Below are 13,313 nucleotides of genomic sequence, written 5' to 3' on the forward strand. Positions count from 1 at the left end.
GATGTGAAGTTTGGAGCATTGGAAAAAAGGAAGAAAAGAAAATCAGCAAGTTTGAAATGTGTTGCTTAAGGATCCTCCTGGGTAAGCTGGGTGGACGAAAGAACTACTGAATGAGGCCGGAAGAACAAGAGAGCTCTAAAATTATATTAAAAGAAGATGAATGGAGTTCTTCGGACATGTTATCCCTGCAGATAAGTTGGAATGCCTAATCATCACCAGAAAGCTTAACGAAAGAAGAGCAATAGGCCAGCAACAAAGGAAACATCTAGGCAACACTAAAGACTGGTTTAACTGGAACTCCAGCAACAAGGTCATCCAATGTTGATCAGAAAGTTTGGAAGACTATGGTCACCTACGCCACTTGGTCTGGCACTTAGACAAACTTTGGTAGTTAAAATTGCTAATATGAAAGGCTTTGATATGTTTCCCTCAAGACTGATTTGATTTGATTTAATTTATTATTGTCACATGTATTAACATACAGTGAAAAGTATTGTTTCTTGCACGCTATACAGACAAAACACACCGTTCATAGAGAAGAAAACGAGAGCGTGCAGAATGTAGTGTTACAGTCATTGCTATGTGTAGAGAAAGATCAACTTAATGCAAGGCAAGTCCATTCAAAAGTCTGACAGCAGCAGGGAAGAAGCTGTTCTTGAGGAGGTTGAAGCAATGACTTCAAACTTTTGTATCTTTTTCCCGAAGGAAAAAGGTGGAAGAGAGAATATCCAGGGTGCGTGGGGCCCTTAATTATGCTGGCTGCTTTGCCGAGGCAACGGAAAGTGTAGACAGAGTCAATGGATGGGAGGCTGGTTTGCGTGATGGATTGGGCTACATTCATGACCTTTTGTAGTTCCTTGCGGTCTGGAGCAGAGCAAGAGCCATACCAAGCTGTGATACAATCAGAAAGAATGCTTTCTATGGTGCATCTGTAAAAGTTGGTGAGAATCGTAGCTGACATGCCAAATTTCCTTACTTTTCTGAGAAAGTAGAGGTGTTGGTGGGCTTTCTTAACTATAGTGTCAGCATAGGAGGACCAGGACAGGTTGTTGGTGATCTGGACACCTAAAAGCTTGAAGCTCTCGACCCTTTCTACTTCGTCCCCATCGATATAGACAGGGGCATGTTCTCCTTTACACCTCCTGAAGTCGATGACAATCTCCTTCGTTTTGTTGATATTGAGGGAGAGATTATTGTTGCTGCACCAGTTCACCAGATTCTGTATCTCATTCCTGTTCTCTGTCTCGTCATTGTTTGAGATCTGACCCACTACAGTGGTGTCGTCAACAAACTTGAAAATCGAATTGGAGGGGAATTTGGCTGCACAGTCATGGATGTATAAGGAGTATAGTAGAGGCTGAGAACACAGCCTTGTGAGGCACTGGTGTTGAGGATGATCATGGAGGAAGTGTTGTTGCTTATCCTTACTGAAAGACTGCAAATGGTCAGCAATTGTCTTAGGAATTGCTAAGTATTGTGTTGTAAAGACCTAGCCCTAGGTGTTTGGCAGGAGTTGTCTAACTTCAGTTCTTCCATTCGATTGTGAACAAGAGTGTAAAATAGCAGTGGTAGAGACACAGGCAACTGATCAGGTCTTTAAATAAAAATATGCGAGGGCAAGCTTTCATTGGGTTCAGAAGGAGAATGTAGTTAGAAATTATTTTGTTTAAGCCAAGTGAGATGACCCACTGATATAGTTTTGCATTATGCTGATTAAATTAAATGAGTTGTGTATGTTCACATGCGGTCAAATAAAGCACCTTTACGTTTTCAGATTGGCTTAACTGTACCAGGTGCTTTCTCGGTCAGCCTTTCAAAGATTGGGACCACATCCAAAAGACACGAATATCCAGTTTGGTCCATTAAGAGGTATTCTGTCTATGCCCCTGGATTCTGCTGTCATATATTTAGGTTTAGGGCAAGGAAATGTTTAGAGGAGTGACTGATGCCTTTGAACCCAAGAGAGTAAGAGACTAGAACTTGTAACGGTGCCTCACAACAAATGAATTAATATTTGATGTGTAATTAGTATTGTTTTGGAGGGAAAACAGCAGTTTTGCAGACAAATTGCAAATGAAATAATCAGTGGATAATCCATTTTGAGTGGTGTTAATTGAATATGCTTATAATGTGGCTCTTTCTTGAGGTTGTATTGAAATGTCAGCCTCTGTTTTCAAGTCTTGAAACGGGATTTGAATGTCAACTATCTGACTTGGGTGAGAGTGCTACCACCTGAGCCAAGCTAAAATTACAACATTTTTAAATATGATCTGATGTGACATTATACTTTAATGTTTTATCTGTTTATATGTGTAACTAAGTTACCTTTACATGGTCCAGTACTTGCCAACTGTTTTTCACGACCCGAATGTTATGGAGGGAAAAGAACTGTGGGCACAAAATTCTTTTCAGTCCTTGGACTCAAATTCAAATCCAGCCAGGGATATGGGCTGAAATCCTCCTTGTTGGCTTTAAAGGTTCTGACTAAAATTACTTTTGGCTGCTTTCAACTTGCCTCTTATTTGGAGTACAGTGCAAAAACGCCTGGTAGTATAAATACCCTGTTTCAGGTGGTGAGATTTGTGATTTTCAAAAATATAGATTTATTTCTTACGAAAATTAATGCCTGGATTCACTTCTATATCTGATTTCTTTATAGAAATGCCTTCGACAAGTAATGGGGAGAGTGGTAAACTAGAGGTGCAGACACAGAAGACGTGTAAAAACAGCGAGATTGAAAAGTAAGTGCTTGTGCATTAACGGGATGGATCAAGGCAGTTTCTGTCCTGATTGACTCTCAAAATAAAAGGATTGCATTTCCATTATCTGCAACAACAGATGTTGTTTAGTATCAATGCATTTTCAGGATAGAGTGGAGCAGTTGCATTGCAATTTTTTGTAACCTATTAAGCGTGCGTTCTGTAGCAAATAATTATACTGATGTTTGAGAGGGGCAGTAGCATTTTGCTGTAATTGTTTTTATACAGAAATCCTATAAAACTATTTCCTGTGTGTCCCAGATTGCTATGGCGCAGGAAAGCGCTTTAAAACTTGGGGGCTGCACAACTCTAAAGTTTCAAAAAGAAAATAGTAGGTAATGATTGAGACCAATCCAAATTTTTCTGTGTTGAAGTTTTATGCTGTATGTTATTCTGTTTGGCTTAATCATTTCCAAGAGCAGCAGATCTTGCACTTGGGAAAAATTCTTGCAAGGAATCATCTTTGCACTGTTAAATTTGTGTGGTCCCAACTAACTGCTTATTTTCTTTGCAATTTTCTCCACATAACTGTACAGCATTCCTCATTTGCTGTATAGCATCCTTTCTTGAGGTATATTGGTTAATAAACTGCTTACTTTTCAGAAATCATTGGTCCTTTCATTTTAAAAAATCTATTATGCTTGTCCAGGTAACAAGTTAATTTTCTATTACAGGGCTTCTTTCGATCATTATGATTCCCTTGGCCTTAAGCCAAATTTATGAAATGACCCCCAAATGAAAAAATCACAAAAAAGATTACACTTTTTGTAACTTCTACCTGACATGAATCAGAACCAAGGCAAATTAAATATGAATTTACAGGCAAATGCTCCTGCAAATGAAAATACAAATTTCACTTTAAATAGTTGGTACAACAACCACATCACTCTCCATACAATTCCAAAGCTCACTAACTCAGCCTATGGTATGTAGGGTCTCTCAATTTCACATTCAATCAATTCGGTCCTTGGGTCAGGATTTTGGCAGCCATATTCGATCTGAGGTTCCCGGAGCTGGTTATCATCCAAATGGCATAATCCTGCAGAGCCTTCTTTAGGCTCATGACAATCTTGATTTTCCAGTTACTCCTTATTTTCAAGGAAATTATAATTGACCCCTTTACAATTGATGCAAACTCTTAAAAGTTACTTTCAAACATTCCAAAAATCAATTATAAATTCCACAGGCGTTTAAAAGAAATTACAAATTTTCCTTTTTGTCCTGCTTCTGGGTGAAAGGACCTTTACACCATGAAAATATTAAAAGTATAACATGGGTCAGAGAAAAAATGGTAGGAAAATAAAAACAAACATTGCCTAGCTTTCATTGGTGTAACCACTTATATTCCAGCTAACTGCTGGATGGGGAAGAGGATAGATCTTTGGAAGAGGTGGTCGCTGATAGTAGGGTTTTCAGAGCGGAAAGTTTGGAGTGGACCTTTTGAAGGATAATTATTGACCACAGTTTTAAAATGAAGATGGTGCCTGAGACAAATAAGACATTTGCAATGTTCACAAGGACGAGGCAAAGAACAGTAATTGAATGCTTGAAATAAGAACAGTTGGAGAGGAAAGTTGAGAAAAGATGGGAGGGAAATTTCACAATGATCAGGGATTGGAGATACTTTGATTAGGAGTTGAAATCGCGAAAAGTGAAGAATTGCTCTATACAATGCAATGAAGGAAGAAGAGGAACATAGTTCTTACCATTGATGGGAGGGCATAATTACAGCATGGTGTGACCTATTTACAAGACATTTCCATTATAAACGTAGATGTAGGAATTTATAATGGGGAAACTTTTATAGCAGAAACTAAGGTTTATAGATAGGAAGTGTGTGTACACATAATTTACACATGTTGAGTAATCTTGAGTTCAGAGAACATGTATACCTGGAAATTTACTTGTCCTTTGACCTGTGAAATGAAATAAATGTTACAGATGCCAATGTGTAGGCTTCTGTAAGATGTTTTATCTTTGTATAGTTTGTTATAGAACTGCATAGAGTTAGCATATTTCAGGGCTGCACACTGAGTCTTGAAAACTATCTAGAAAAGATTTCAACAAAAATAATTAAAATACCTACACTCTTCCCCTCCTGACAGAAAGTGATGAAATTACATCTTGCACAAGAAGAATCTTCTTCAAAACAATTTATGTTATGATTGGCAGTGTTTCCTAATGCACTTTCGGTGCTGGTCCAGCAAATTCTTTGTAAGCAACAGATATGTGGCTAAACGGTCACAATTGATAGATCAATTAGCAGGACCTGCAATGCAAATAAATGCAGTCATGTTTTATTATTGCAATCAGTCATTTCTAAAATGGAATGGATTTTCTTTATCCTCTTGAAGTACCTCATTATTTTATTTTATCTTTTACAAGTATTACTGATAGGAATAATAATTGTGTCAAACAGCTTTAAAGGGTCTCAAAAATATTCCATCAGTTAAATGTGTTTTTAATGCAAATATTTATGGAGTGTTTAATTTCACTGTGGTTATTTTTGAACAGTAAAATTGATATTTTGATGCAGGACCACATTGATATTGACTGTTGTAATTGGTTTATTTATTGGCCAACTTGCCAAATTTTCGTTCATGCTTAGTTAATTTGCATCCACTTGGGTGATTGGGGGAGAGAAAAAAAGAATGGTTACAGTCAGAGGTCTGGATAAAGAGAGTGAATCGTTAGTGCCGATTTGATGCCTATTGTAATGTGTTGGCTGCCTAACCTTGTGGTGGATTAAATACTGTTCAATTCATTTATGGTAGGAAGTGTCGGCTGTAGTGGGAGCTTGAAATTTGCAATCAAGTGATCATGAGGGATAGGAGGGAGTGCAAACTGTAGATACAGGGATACTTACAGCAACAGGTCAAAAATAAATGTTTGGTTCCTGTCAAGTTATTGGAGACAGACAGGTTATTTACACGGCTGTAATATATCTGAAATATGCAGAAGGTGCTGGTATGTGCTCATGTTGTTTGCAAGACTGCTTTTAAGTCATTTTAATTGATTGTTTGGTGTTTTCTTGCATTTTTCCTTTTAATATTTTTTTGCTTCAAGTTACCTACGATTGTCATACGTTCCAAGAGAAAATTAACTTTTGTATTTTTATATACGAAATAAGGTAATGTATTCAAAAAATGAAAATGAAAGTATCACCGTGTATAATATTATGGGCGAAACATCCCAACCCTGGTTTACATATTGGTTGTAGCAGTATTGTTTTTTTTTATCCCACTTTTCTCATCATGTGAAAGAGACCAATGCAAGCTACAAACCAGATATGGTAACAGAATATCATGTGCTTAGAGCTCCAACAAAAAAGTTCAGGAAGCTTCAGAAATTTACTCCTATGTACACTGCAAATGCCTAAATTATTCTATCTTCTTTTTACTAATGTGCACACTTTTATTTCCCCCTTACATTGAACTCAAACTTCTGGGTGAAAGTGGGGGGATGGGTGGGGGGGGGGGGGGGCAGCACCCAACCCCTAAGCTTGTGGATGTGACTAAGGAAATACATGTTGCTTAATCTAGTGGTTGTTTTCCACTGGCTTCATGTGGAAGAAAAGTGGCTTTGCTCAATTTCTCCCTCCCAATTTTCCAGCTGAAATTAAGTTTTTTTTTTAGGTTAATTAAAGTCTACCCATTTCCTAAATAGTGAATATGCACACTAATCTATTCTCTCACCAGCACATCTATTTCTCTTCTCTTCTGCTCCCCCCCCCCCCCCACCCATCCATAAATCATTTGTCTGCATAATTATATTCATTTAACAGTAATTTGTACATAAAGGGGATTTCCATTGTGAGATTCATAATGTATGAGTGGCCTGTGGCAACTTTGCTGGTGGAATTTTATTTCTGTTCAAGATAACATATAAATTAAGTACATAATCTTTTCAGCTTCTGACTTGCTGTGTTTTGGTGCAAAGTCAAATGATAATGAATGCAATAGTTCAGTGTAATCTGTGCATTGTAGAAAGGGCAATCCAGGGAACACATCACTTGTAACAAGAATTTACGGCTGAAAGTTGTTTTTTTTTTAAGTTAACCGGAGTAAACACAATAGATTTTTTTGTCATTTTATTCACAGAAGCAAAACATTAATCAGAAACATCAAGTAGAATCAGTTGTATCATTAATATGAACACGATCTGTCAGTGTTTGATATGAGTCAACTAAAACAAGAGCATTCTCTACTTCTAGTAATGCTTTCAAGGGGAATCTTGAAAATTATAGTCTGATTTTATTGACACTGGCAGCTCCTCCTCCATACCATTTCATCTATGCTCCTACCATTGACCAATCCCTCCCCCAACCTAACCCACAAACACCTAACCATGCACCTGTGCATTTCTAGACAAGCAATTCTGTTAAATTTCTCGGAGCCTGCAGAAGGTTTGACTGACTGATGACCTGGGGCTGGTTTGGACGGCCTAAATTAATATTAGGGTCATACTTTGGAGGCCCTGGCCCTGGAACTAGTGGTACCTGACTTGAAAAAAAAAATGGGTGATGATGTATGCCTAATGTGGCAGCAAGGGGCCTTCATTCGAGATTGATTCATCCTGGGCCAACACAGGCACTCTGAAAACTGGGAGACTACTGCTGGCATGATGTATGACACTAAGTGTTTTAGCAAGTCGAGGCATGAATCATTCAAGATGCTGCGTGTCAGAGTTAAAGCAAACAGTTGCTGGCGCTTGAATTCCTATTGGAGTCAGTTGCATTATGAGGAGTGTATGAAACAGACATGACGTATGAATGTTTATTTAATAATTCTCTAATATTTCCAGTGTGGCTAAGGCTTGTCCAGCGGGGAGTTATAAATCAGGAATAGAAGGCCATTAATCAGGGGAATAAAATGGAGCGACACGCTTGCAGCTGCTACAAATTCAGGGGTTTTAATATTCATCTCCTAGCCCTCAATGAGGCTGGCTTATGTACCCCAGGAAGATAAATGGGACCTACAAGGCCGCCAATCTGATTGTTGCCAAATTTCAAGCTTGCTTGAAACAAAAGAAATTTTTATGTAGTTGTGATAATTTAATCTCTCTTCCAATTCATACATACTGTGGCATGGGTTCTGCGACAGTTGAATACAGAACGTCTTTTACGATGTGTTTCTCTTATTAAATGAAGGGAAGGGGCACTCAATATCTATCTTTTTGCTTGCATTTCCTTCTGACACTTGTAACTGTTATTGATGGCATAAATGTTGAAGCAACAAAGTACCCTTGCATTCCTGCAGTAATGTTTAAATGCCATGAATTCCTATATTTACTATAATATTTTTATTGCTTTTGTATTGAACATACAAAATGCAAATATTGCCAATGTTTTTGTATGGCAGGAGAGAAAACAAAACTTAAATTATGGAGCTCACCTACGAGGAGATTGAAGTTGCATCGCGGATTTTAATTCATCTTAGAATTTGAACTTTTTATTTTTGTAAGACTTTGTTTGAACTGCTTTCAGTTTTATTGATAATCTGTGGAGGATTTGTTTCATCTCCGCACGGTGGCACAGTGGTTAGCACTGCTGCCTCACAGCACCAGGGACCCAGGTTCGATTCCCGGCTTGGGTCACTGTCTGTGTGGAGTTTGCACGTTCTCTCCGTGTCTGCGTGGGTTTCTTCTGGGTGCTCCGATTTCCCCTCTCAGTCTGAAAGACATGCTGGTTAGGCGCATTGACCTGAACAGGCATTGGAGTGTGGCGACTAGGGGAATTTCACAGTAACTTCATTGCAGTGTTAATGTAAGCCTTACTTGTGACTAATAAATAAACTTTAACTTCATCTGAGGTAGAAATGTGATATTTAGCACTTGTCATTTTATTTTATTGTGTCCCCCATCTATTCCATATTTTGTTTCATGGCAATCTCTTTGATTGTATTATCCTTTAAAAAACAATGCCCAGTATGTATTCCACAATGCTTTGAGTTTTTTTTAGGTGGAATCTGTAGGTATTTTGTGACGCTAAGCTTGATTAATTAAAATTACCAGATTTCACATCCAGACCATATCTTGTGTGACATCTTGTTCAGCCCATTCTCCTTTGGCATTGTTATTACGTTACATGTCATCTTCTCTCCAGACCTTTTCTGGAATATTGTCTGAGAGGCAGGTAGATGTGACCATCTTTTAGGTCTCAACCAGTGTCAATGTATATAATATTGTGATTTATAATGCAAATAATACATTTCTAAAACTGAGATGAGATGGCATTGCTGCCTTCAGGCAAATATGAAAATTCACAATGGTATATCATCATGCATATTTAATGTGATTGTACCAGAAAATTGTTTCATATAATGGTCTGTTATTTATCGTACTTTAAAATTAGTTTTGAAAATGTCATTGAAGTTTAGAAAATAGGCAACCATTGCAAGATATCTACTGAATACATGAAATGACTGTCACACAATGATTCCATTTCATTCCATTTAAACTTTCAATAACCTTCAATTTAAAGAGTTAATGTATCCTTTTTTGCCCTCCACAATCCACAATGATTTTCTATAAATATTCAGTCCGGGGATGGAGTATCAATGCCTATGCTTGCATTAATTTCCCATTCCTAATTGCCCTTGAGAAGGTGATGGTGAGCTGCTGCCTTGAACTGTTGTGGTGTAGGTACACTCAAAGTTCTTTTAGGGAGAGAAGTCTGAAATTTTGACCCAGCGTCATGAAGGAATGAAAATATAGTACCAAGTCAGGATACTGTGTGAGTTGGAGGGAAATGTTCGCAGGTGGTGGTGTTTCAGTGTGTCTTCTGCCCTTGTTTTTCTAACTGATAGAAGTCATGGGTTTGGAACATGCTGTTTGGAACATGCTGTTATCACAGTGCATTTTTTTAGATGGTGCACACAGCTGTCACCGCCAGCCTGCGGGTAGAGGGATTAAATGTTTAAAATAGAGATGAGTTGAAAAAGTAGGCTGCTTTTGGCCTGGATGGTCTTGAGCATTTTGAATAGGGGCTGCATTCATATAAGCTAGTGAAGAGTATTTCACCACAATCCTGGATTTTGCCTTGCAGATGGTGGACAGGCTTTGGGGTGTCAGGAGGTGAGTTACTCGCTGCAGAATTTTCCATCCTTTGACCTGCTCTTGGATGGTCCAGTTAAGTTACCGATCAGAGGTAACACTAAGTTATTGACGGTGAGGGATTCAGTGATGGTAATGCAGTGGAATGTCAGGAGGAGATGGTTGGGTTCCTCCTTGTAGGAGATGGTCATTGCCTGGCACTTGTGCTGCGTATGTTACATAAAATGTCTCTGATTAGTTCAAGTCTGAATGTTGTCTAGGTCTTGCTGCCTTTGAGCAAGGACAGCTTCAGTATCTGAGGACTTGGGTATGGTACTGAACCCTGCAATTGTTGGCGAACATCCCCACCTCTGATCTTGTGTTGGAGAAAAGATCATTGATGAAGCACCTGAAGATGGACGAGGACACGATCCTGAGGAACTCTTGAACCGGGTGTTCTAGGGCTGAAATGATTGGCCTCTAGCTACCACAACCATCTCCCTTGGCACCAGATATGTTCCAACCAACGTATTGGTTTTCCCCGATGCCCATTGATTTCAATTTTACCTGACTTCACAATTGGGCAAATATTGCTTTGATGTCAGTCGCTCTCATCTCACAGTAACATGAACTCTAGCATAGTTAAAATGTTACTGGACTAGCAATCCAGAAGCCCAGACTAATGCTTCTGAGGCACGAGTCCATCTGGTAGAATTCAAATTCAATTAATTAAAAAACCTGCCACAATCATAGTCCTTTGAAAAAAGAATTCTGCTGTCTGTACCTGGCCTAACCTACCTGATTGCAGATCCACAGCCAATGTAAGAGGGGCGAGGTATAACTCAGATATCAGAGGGACGTTTTTTACACAGAGAGTGGTGGGGGCCTGGAATGCGCTGCCAAGTAGGGTGGTGGAGGCAGACACGCTGGCATCGTTTAAGACTTACCTGGTTAGTCACATGAGCAGTCTGGGAATGGAGGGATACAAACGAATGGTCTAGTTGCACCAATGAGCAGCACAGGCTTGGAGGGCCGAAGGGCCTGTTTCCTGTGCTGTACTGTTCTTTGTTCTTTGCGGTTGATTCTTAATTGATCTCTGAAATGGCCTAGCAAGTCACTCAGTTGCATCAAATTGCTATAGAAAAATTACACGAAAACCAGGTGGGCCACCTGGCGTCAACCTAGGCACTGGAAACGACAACCCAGTTCATCTTGCTAAATCATTCTCACTAACACCGAGGGACTTGTGCCAAAATTGGAAGAGTTATCTCACAAACTAATCAAGCAACAGCCTAACATAGTCATACTTCCTGAATCATACCTTAAAGTCAATGTGTAAAGCAGTGGGGATGTTTGCTGAAGTAGTCCAAACCGGTAAACAGCAACATCCCCACCATCAGCATCCTTGGGGGTGCCATGGACTAGAAACTAGACCAGCCAGATTAAAAACTGGAAATGTGTACCTGTCCACCATTTGCAAGGCACAAATCAAGTTGGAATACTCCCAATTTGGTTGGATTGGTGTATCCTTAATGACATTAAAAAAGCTTGACATCATCCAGGGCAAAGCAGTCTGTTTGATCGACACCCCATTCACCACCTTAAACATTTTTTCCCTCCATCGCTGATACACATTGACAGCAGTTTGTACTGTGTACAAGATGCACTGCACCATTTCGCCAAGCAGCACCTTGGAAGCAACCCACGTTCTCTGCCACTTAGAAGGACTAGGGCAGCAGATACATGGGAACACCTAAGTTTCCCTCCAAGCCACTTACCATCCTGACTTGGAACTATGTTGCCATTCTATGTTGCTGGGTCAAAAATCTGGAACATCCATACTAACAGGTTATAACTATACAACATGGCTTGCAGCAGTTCAATAAGGTGGCTCACCACCACTTCTTGAGGGAAATAGAGATGGACAATAAATGTTAGACTTGTCTGTAATGCTCACATCCCATAATTGAACAAAAAAAATCTCAAATTAAATAATTTTGTCCATGCTAAGATTAGGTTGTAGTGAGGTCCAAAGCCAACTGGTCCTGACAGGACCAAACTGAGCGTTGGGGAACAGGTTATTTACTGGTTACATGGGTGACACCTTCCATCATTTTGCTGATTGATGGGTGGTAATTGATTGCCCAACCAGCTTATTGAATTAGTTAGTCCTCCAGTACTTCTGTACACTAATTGACCAGAAACCCCAGCTCATTAGTGGGTTGTGGAGAAGCAGGCATGTAATTTCAGTCTGGAAAGGTTGCCAGTTAATGCCATCTTTATTGCTTTAAAGGGTGCACAAACCAACAGGAACTCGTGTTCTCTGAAGTAAACAATGTGATCTTTGTTGGTTAAACCTCAGCGTCAGGGACCCGGGTTCGATTCCCAGCTTGGGTGACTGTCTGTGTGGACTATGCACGTTCTCCCCATGTCTGCACGTTCCCTCCCACAGTCCAAAGATGTGCAGGGTTTTGATTTGATTTGATTTATTATTGTCACATGCATTAACATACAGTGAAAAGTATTATTTCTTGCATGCTATACAGACAAAACATACCGTTCATAGAGAAAGAAAGGAGAGAGTGCAGAATGTAGTGTTACAGTCTTAGCTAGGGGGTAGAGAAAGATCAACTTAGTGTGAGGTAGGTCCATTCAAAAGTCTGATGGCAGCAGGGAAGAAGCTGTTCTTGAGTTGGTTGGTACGTGACCTCAGACTTTTGTATCTTTTTCCCAATGGAAGAAGGTGGAAAAGAGTATGTCTGGGGTGCATGGGATCCTTTATAATGTTAGCTGCTTTTCCAAGGCTGCGGGAAGCGTAGACAGAGTCAATGGATGGGAGGCTGGTTTGCGTGATGGACTGGGCTATGTTCCTGGCTATGCAAAATTACCCTTTAGTGTCAGGGGTAAATAGGTGGGGTTATGGTGCAAGCTCGGTGGGTGAAATGGCCTCTTTCTGCACTGTAGGGATTCTATGATAGCCCTGCACTTTTGGTTCCTAGATTTTGGATGGTACCAGCCTGCAGTTGAATTCTCTGGACCTGGAAGATGTATGGGTTCTAAGTCAGGAAAACAGAAAGCATTGTAGTGAACTTCATGCATGTCAGATACACGGCTAGAAAAAAAAATCTTGACTTTTGTTTTGAAAGCTCTTTTTGTTGTTCTCAGGTGTTCCTGGTGATTTGTTGTGTAACAGAACAGCCTGATGCCAGTTCTAGGGAATTGAATACTTTCCACTTCTTGCAAATTAACAGACTCACTGCTTTGGTTAGGAGTATAACAGACTAGATCTGGCTCTTTTCTGTGGGCTATTCAGTTGTTTGCCATGAATCCTCTTGCCGTAAATATAAAATTGCAGTAAAAGGATCAAATTGAAGGAATGCTTTATTGTAGACAGGGGCATTATGTCCTTCACTGGAAGCTGCTGAAATGAAAGAAGTATTCTGTTCCTTTTTTTTAGGGGATTTTGTGGGCAGTGGTTTACACACACCACACAATCTAAAGATCCCAAGTTTACCTACATAA

General features: G+C 39.6%; 1 protein-coding gene across 7 annotated transcripts in view; it reads left to right on the forward strand.

Annotated features, from left to right (window-relative positions):
- The window catches only part of rnf220a (ring finger protein 220a), a 463,658-nt gene that overhangs the window by 392,201 nt on the left and 58,144 nt on the right, over window positions 1-13,313 (forward strand). For all 7 annotated transcript variants that reach the window (XM_078218667.1, XM_078218665.1, XM_078218666.1 and 4 more), the window contains one exon: window positions 2,660-2,741. In XM_078218667.1, the coding sequence (XP_078074793.1) occupies window positions 2,660-2,741 (82 nt within the window). The remainder of the gene's footprint in view (window positions 1-2,659; window positions 2,742-13,313) is intronic.

Source organism: Mustelus asterias, chromosome 8 (assembly GCF_964213995.1).
Source record: "Mustelus asterias chromosome 8, sMusAst1.hap1.1, whole genome shotgun sequence".
Taxonomy (NCBI): domain Eukaryota; kingdom Metazoa; phylum Chordata; class Chondrichthyes; order Carcharhiniformes; family Triakidae; genus Mustelus; species Mustelus asterias.